General features: G+C 40.2%; 1 protein-coding gene across 1 annotated transcript in view; it reads left to right on the plus strand.

Moving 5' to 3' along the window:
- The window catches only part of Mns1 (meiosis specific nuclear structural 1), a 23,231-nt gene extending 18,797 nt beyond the window's left edge, over positions 1–4,434 (plus strand). The window contains exons 9-10 of the mRNA XM_028771359.1: positions 2,521–2,646; positions 4,168–4,434. Coding sequence (XP_028627192.1) covers positions 2,521–2,646; positions 4,168–4,269 — 228 coding nt within the window. The 3' untranslated portion in view covers positions 4,270–4,434. The remainder of the gene's footprint in view (positions 1–2,520; positions 2,647–4,167) is intronic.
- Positions 4,435–7,710: the final 3,276 nt, after the last annotated feature.

Below are 7,710 nucleotides of genomic sequence, written 5' to 3' on the forward strand. Positions count from 1 at the left end.
TGTGTCACTGGCAGGAGAATCCTCAGGTGATGTGTGTCACTGGCAGGGTATTTTTAAGAACCCAACACAGTCTTGTGTGGAAGGTCTAAAACGATGAAAACTCTGTGGTGCGGGCAGCCTGAGATGCCCAGTCAGTGCGGGCAGCCTGAGATGCCCAGTCAGTGGCAGTCCTAGCTTGTACAGCCATGAACAGCAGCAGTAGGGGATGTCAGATGAATTTGAGTATTTTTTACAGAGAGTAAATGAGAGTAAATTTTCCCCCTAGCTTATAGAAAAAGGAAAGAATCAAAATATTTCAGAGGTTTCAAGTTTGAGAGGCTCAGGAGCACACATGTGGTTACATTCTACAGTGAAGCTTAGGCTGCTTTTGTTTGATATTTTTGTTTAGTTGGTTTGGTTTGATTTGATTTTCATTTATTTATTGATTTATTACTCATGTTTTGAGAAGTGCTTACTCAGAATTAAGCAGCACCCAGAGATTTAAGTGAGATATTGGTGTTATGATGAGGAAGCATCAGGATTGAGGCTAGGATTGAGTCTTGGAGAACATTAGGGTTTAAGCTGGGGAGCAAAAACAAAAATATGTTAGGGGAAAAAAAGACTGTAAATGGTATAATCAGAAAAGACCAAGAAGCCAGCAGGCCCTCCTGCTACCTGACATTTCAACTTGGTCCCCCTGTAACGTCAGGCTGCCAATCAGTGATTTTTATAAATCTCATATCATTTCACACTTAAACCTCAGTGAGCTCTTAAACAGATCAAAGCCTCAATTGCTTAGGCCTGGTGTAAGCCAGTCTTGGCCTGAATCTAGCTTTTAAGGGAGGTAATGATATATAAAGTGCAGTTTGCCTGACATATGGTAAGTATTTTTAAATGTTGAGCTAATGACAGAAATAACTGTTAAAGAATATAGAAAATTAAAAGAGTTTTGGAATTGCCTGTAAGGCCTAAGAATTAACTCTCCTGTGAAGGGTAGAACCAGTGGACTGCCTACCTACGGGTTACAGAGCTGATCAGAAGGCTCAGAGAAAAGCCAGCAAGACATGCAAACATGGAAATCATTAAAAACACCTAGTAATACCACACTACAACATACGTTTTTAGGCTTTGAAACATTCCCAGTATGAAGAAGTAGGCTCAGATGTCAGTGCTGGAAGACAAGTCAACAGTTTTGTTTTAACCCAGAGGTAAATGTGGATGCCTTAACAGAAGTTAATAATTTATAACATTGTGTGTCCTTAAAAGCACTAAAGTACCCATTTATATTTTAGAGGCCTAAGTAGCTGTCTGTAATCCTGTCTACCTCTAAGAATGTGTATGGTTTAAACAAAATCCTAAAAAGACTCAAAGGAGTTTCTTATTACCAGTTTATTCGGGCCCTGTCCCATACCTTTCTAAACCACTCAACCTAACTTACAGTAGAATAATGTGATGTGGGAGTAAACACTCAGTGTGGGGCAGCACAGCATATGAAGGAAAACCCTGTGTGATGTCCAGAGTAGAGCAGTTATGTCATCTCGTAAACTCACAGTACATGGGGCTGGATTGCTGCTCTGTGGTAGAGTTCTTACCCAGTCTGTGTGAAACCCCTGATTCCATTCCCACTTCTGCAGATCCTACTCAGGAGTCTGCTTTGGGTAAAGTTCCATGTGCCCTAACACGATGTAGACGACATCACATCTGCATTCCATAGCTCAGAGTAGCCACAGAATTCAGAATTCTCCAGAAAGGTACTAGATCTTCTTTGCTGGGACTCTGACCTCTACAGTATGCTCCACTTACGCCTTCAAAGATGCATTTGGAAAAAAATGTATCTTCAGATAACCGTGTTCTATTTTATGCCTTAGGATTTTTTTGTCTTACATTTTTTTTGTCTAACTGTTTTGGGTATCTTGGGAACTGGATATATGGTGAAAACTTCATAAATGTTTGATAAATTTATTAAGAAATCACTCATTTGAATGCATTTTTTCTTGAGATTTTTTTTGTAAAAAATATGTTCTTTAAACTTCCTGTCATAGGGCTAAGATTGTAGCTCAGTGGTAGAGTACTTGCCTAGCAGGTGCAGGGCCCTGGGTTCAAGCACCAGTACCACATATTAAACAAAAATATGGGTTTTGTTCTTAAAAGTTTAAAGAGATAATGATGACAAAAAATACAGGTATGTATATTTATATATGTAAAAGACATACGCTATGGGCTGGAGAGATGGCTCAGTGGTTAAGAGAACCAACTGCTCTTCCAGAGTTCCTGAGTTCAATTCCCACATGGTGGTAGCAACCACATGGTGGCTCACAACCATCTGTAATGGGATTCGATGCTCTCTTCTTGTGTGTCTGGAGACAGCTAGCTACAGTGTAGTCACGTACATATAATAAATAAACCTTAACAAAAAGACACACACTATTATTTTCTAAACTTATAATTAACCCATCAGTCTTATCATTTAGCCTTATTTGTAAACTTCATAAGAGACTGATGTATTTTGTGACAGTTAAGACATTTTGATTTCATTTCCAGCAACGTGAGCTGGAGGAACTGCAGCTACAGCAAAGGCGGCAGGGCTGCATCAATGAGATTATTGAAGAAGAGAGGCTGAGACTCCTCAGAGAACATGCTGCAAAGCTGCTAGGCTATCTGCCCAAAGTAAGTGACACTTATCTTAGTGTGTGAGCTTCATCCTTAACAACACTGGAGAAAATAGCAACAGTGCTGAAGCATGATTCTAGAATGTCAGAGGGTGTAACTTCATGTGATTTCATGTTGTTCTGAAGAAGCATTGGGATCCTGGCAGTGTTGAACCCCCACAGTCCTTTTTAAATACCTCTATAGTAAGAGCTGGTCGGAACATTATTAGTGATCTGAGCTAGAGTTATCAAGATCGATCATTCATTCATTCATTCATTCATTCATTCTAGCCCAGGCTGGCCTAGAACTCCCTATGAAACTGAGATTTCATATGACTTTGAACTTTGGTCCTCCTGCTTCTCTTGAGGGCTAGGACTGCAGGCTTGTGTTACTTTGCCAAGCTTATGTGATGCTGGGGATCTAACCTTGAGCCTTGTTAGGCAAGTGTTCTCATGTAGTGAGCTACATCCCCAGCCCCTGAGCTAACACTTTTGAGACTCTTTGTTCTCCGTGTTACATGGGAAATCTGAAAACAAACTACCCTAGAGCAACTATAAAAGTAAACATGAAGATAAGGAGAGGCACACAGCCTTGACATTGGTGACGCACATGCTTGGCATGAGTCGGAGTTGAGTCTGCTCTGTAGGAGACTGTAAGTAGGTACTAGGCAGCCTCAACTTTTGAGAGTTATTCCAATAGGCAGTGAATTTTCATGTGTATCTGAGACACACTGTGACTGTTAATAATTAGCTTCCTTGTCTGTGTGAACATGGAGATTCATAAAGCCCAGTCCTTCAAATATATGAGTCATGTTGCTTGAGGTCTTTATTGACTATGCAGAATCAAGTGTGTTCGGTCCCCAACTAATGAAAGGAAAAGAAAAATTATTAAAAGTTGCTAGCTGTAGGGTATTACAGTCTAATTAGGTTTAAATACACATGATAGCCTGAAGCCAAAATCCACCTGTGACTGGTGTATATAATAAAACAGACTATGAATGCTGAGACAGTCTTTGGATTTCAACATTTGAATGGAGAAAATACTTGTGGAGGGCAGACAGGACCTATTAGAGTTAAATTCGGTGTCCAAAAATGAGCCACAAACTGAGGCAGAAAGAATGTGTCCATCCATCCAGTAATGTAACCCAGATCAGCCTCTTCACCCTCACCCTCCCTCAGACACTGGGACAGCTCCTTAGACAAGGGTAGAATAGAGCAGGCTCAGAGCTCCATCCCTTCCAGGCAATGTAGGCAGTCACAGTCATAGGGCACAAGGCACAGCAGATCACTAGAACAACTTTCTACTCTAATGGTGACTAATCAGGAAATGGGAGATGCTCAAGACTATTCAGGATATACTGATACACACACACACACACACATATACTGATGTTTTAAAATGAAGTTTTAATCATGCGTTGAATTGATCTCATTATCTTGGCTACCTTCATTAGCTTCATGTCTGTGTATGATAGCCCGAAGAGGGTTCCTTGAAATAGTCTATAATGTTCAAAGTAACCAACAAAATGCTTTTTTGTAGGGAGTGTTTAAAAAAGAAGACGATGTTGACATGCTTGGTGAAGAGTTCAGGAAAGCATATCAGAAAAGAGGTGAAGTCTGTGAAGAGAAGGGGTCTTCATAGCAAGACTGGGCAAAACCTGGAGTTCTCAGATGCTGCCACTAGATGTCAGCGTAACTGCTGTTTTACTGTGGGTGACAGTAGGCCCCGGTCTATCTGCATGTTCTAAAACATCCTCATATTTCATCATGTATACAGTTAGACAAATTAAACACATTAGTACTTTAACTGCAGAATTAGTCACTTTTATTCACTATGCATTCTATGACGCCATCATGTCCCAGAATTCCACAGAACCACATAGGCCAAACACAGAAGCTACTCGATGCTTCCAGTGCCACTGTTTGGAGATTTTTCTGTATATTCATTCTCCAGACAATGCAGATGTGTCTTTAACACACAGCTTTTTAAAATGTACATACTCCTGACAACAGGATGGTTATAATCATCTGGAGAAGCCCCCATACTGGCTGTTTTCTATGATTGTGTGTGCTCATTACATTCCCACCATTAGCCTTTAATGGTTCCTTTTTCTCCATAGCCTCCCAAACATTTATCTTCTAATTTTTTTAAAGGTTTGTTTTTATTTTGTGTATATGGGCATTTGTCTGCGTATTCGTATGTGCACCACATGTGTACAGTGCCTGAGAAAGCCAGAAGAGGGCGTCAGATCTCTGGAATTGGAGTAAGAGACAGGTGCCATGTGGGTGGAGGATCTACAGGGGCAGCCAGTGCTCATATAGCTCTCCAGTCCCCACCTCATATGTGCATTATTTTTGAGATTGTATTTATGTGTGTGTGTGTGTGTGTGTGTGTGTGTGTGTGTGTGTGTGTGTGTATGTATGCTATTTTAATTTGGCTGAGGTGTATTCTCAATATGGTTTTACTTCTTATTGCCCAAGAGTAATATTTTTAACAATTTTTCACATACTTACTAGTTGGTTGCACATCTTCAAGAAATGTCTATTTAGGTCTTTTTGTGTTGACTGTGTATCTCTGTCTCCCTACCCCTCCATGCTGAGTTCATACATGGTTGGTTTTATGGGGTTTTTTGTTGTTTTTGGTTTTGGTTTTGGTTGGTTGGTTGGTTTTTGTTTTTTGAGACAGGATTTCTCTCCGTTGCCCTGGCTGCCCTGAAACTCCCAAAGCTCTGCCTGCCTCTGCCTCCCAAGTTCTGGGTAAAGGTATGCATCACTATGCTGAGTTCATACGCTTTTGGATTTTAACATTCTTAAACCTATCCTGTATTTTGTTCCCTCTCTGTGTTGTTTTCTTTGCTATGCAGCTTTGTAGTTATTGCTTTTGTGGTCATACCTTTACAAATATAAACAAACAAACAATACTCTGCCTACATCTGTAGGCATAAATTTTCTGCAGCCTATTTTTAATAAGAGTTCAACCTCTCCTCTAGCCCATCACCCAGCAGAGGTAGTGGAAGAGAAAAGTTATTAGGATATGGGGGAAGTGGACCTGTTCGGCAATAGCTCTTTGGGGGCGAGCTGGATCTTCTGTGGCAGCAGTTCAGTCCCAGAACAAACACCAAATACAACTCACTCAGCAGCTGCAGACCAGTCCTTTTGGCAGGAATCTGACAAGCACTTCTTGGGCGAATTTCTCTCAATGGCAGCATTATCACAAATTATTCTCAACAATAAGGCAAACAAATGCATGTGTGTTGTTAGTGAAGCATAGTGAGGCGGAGCAAACCAAACCAATGCTCAGTGCTCGTCCCCACTGTCTGTGGGGTCACATTTATACTCCTTCATCATGGGTCCTTTCACATGTTTGCTATATCAAAACATCCTTTCACCTGTGTCTGCTTCAGAAAAACATTCTTTCACATGTTTGCTTTATCAAGGCATCCTTTCACCTGTGTGCCCCAGCAAACCATCATTTGACATAACTAACTTTCCAAAGAACTAGACATTTCCACTTCATAGGTCAACATGGTGGTGCTTTCTGCTATCTTCTAGTACCGTCTTTGCTAGTACAATTAGTACAGCTTCTTGTCGTCAGCTTTGAATTTAACACTTCGGTGATTTATGCTCTATGGTTCCTTGTGAATTACAGAATTGTTTTTTCTATTTCTGAAGAATGGGTGTTTCCACAGGGACTACATTGAGACTACAGGCCTCTCTGGGCAGTATGTAAAAGACAGTTTTCTAATTCATAAACATGAACTAGCTATTTACTTCTCCCTAGTTCCTGTCATCAATATTTTATAGTTCTCAACACAGCCATCTTCAATGTCCTTGGTTAAATTTAGTCTAAAGTGTTTTTATTAGACACTACAAATGGGATTACTGTAAATTTTCTCTCATGTTTTGCCATTAGTGTACAAAAATCCCACTACTTTCCCTTGTGCTATGCCAGGGATTAGACCTGAGGTTTTACACATGTTCTGTATGTGCTTTGCCACTGCGCTACAGCTCAGCCTGTGATTTGTGCTGTTAGTGCCACTGACTGGTATGTATTGGTTTTGTTACCTTGTAACTTTACTCAGTTGATTTGATCTGAAACATTTTTGATAATGGACTTCTTTGTTCACATTCTTCATGTTTTCTTTCTCTTGCTGGTTATCTCTGATTAGCATTTCTGCTAAGATTAAAAAATGGAGGCCAGACAAGGGCCTTGAATCCTTGGAACTGGAGTACACAGGTGGCTGTGAGCTGCCACGTGGGTGCTGGGAACTGAATTTGGGTCCTCTGCAATAGCAGCAATGTTGTTAACCACTGATCCACCAACTCCAGCTCCCAATAGAACTTTTTATTGTAGATTTGATCTACTTGATCTACTTTCTCACTATAGGTGTGTTCAGGTTTTCTGTTTCAGTTAATTCTTGGTAGTCTGTCTCCAGAAATTAATTCATTCTGTTTTCCAAATTATTCATAATCACTTATAATATACTTATGACCCCTGTGTATAGTACAATGAGTGTCCCTGTTTGCATCTCTAACTAGGTATTTTCTCTTGTTAGGTAAACGTTACTGATACTATCTTGACAAACCAACTGTTTCATGTGGGTTGAGTATATTCTGTATCTGCAATTGCAGATACAATTGATAGAAGTTGAGGTTTTTGTTGTTATTGATTTTTTTCATCTTGGAATATTTAAAATACATATAAGTCTTAAAAATGGGACCTAAATTTAAATGTGAAATTCATTGGTCTGTTTACTGAGACAATGTCCCCTGTCACCCACACTGGCACCAAGCTCCCTGTTGAACATAATACTGTTGACCCTCCTTGCTTTGCCCTGTATGCTAGGGTTACAGGGACAAGCCACCATACTCAGCTAAGATTAATCCTTTGGGGAGCTGTAGAGATGGCTCAGAAGTTGAGAGCACTGACTGACTGCTCTTCCAGGGGTCCTGAATTCAATTCCCAGCAACCACATGGTGGCTGACAACCATCTACAATGAGATCTGGCGCCCTCTTCTATCATGCAGGCATATATGCAAGCAGAACACTGCATAATAATAAATTTTAAAAAAAGAGAAAAAA

This window comes from Grammomys surdaster, unplaced genomic scaffold (genome assembly GCF_004785775.1).
Source record: "Grammomys surdaster isolate TR1022 unplaced genomic scaffold, NIH_TR_1.0 206, whole genome shotgun sequence".
NCBI classification, from domain to species: Eukaryota; Metazoa; Chordata; class Mammalia; order Rodentia; family Muridae; genus Grammomys; species Grammomys surdaster.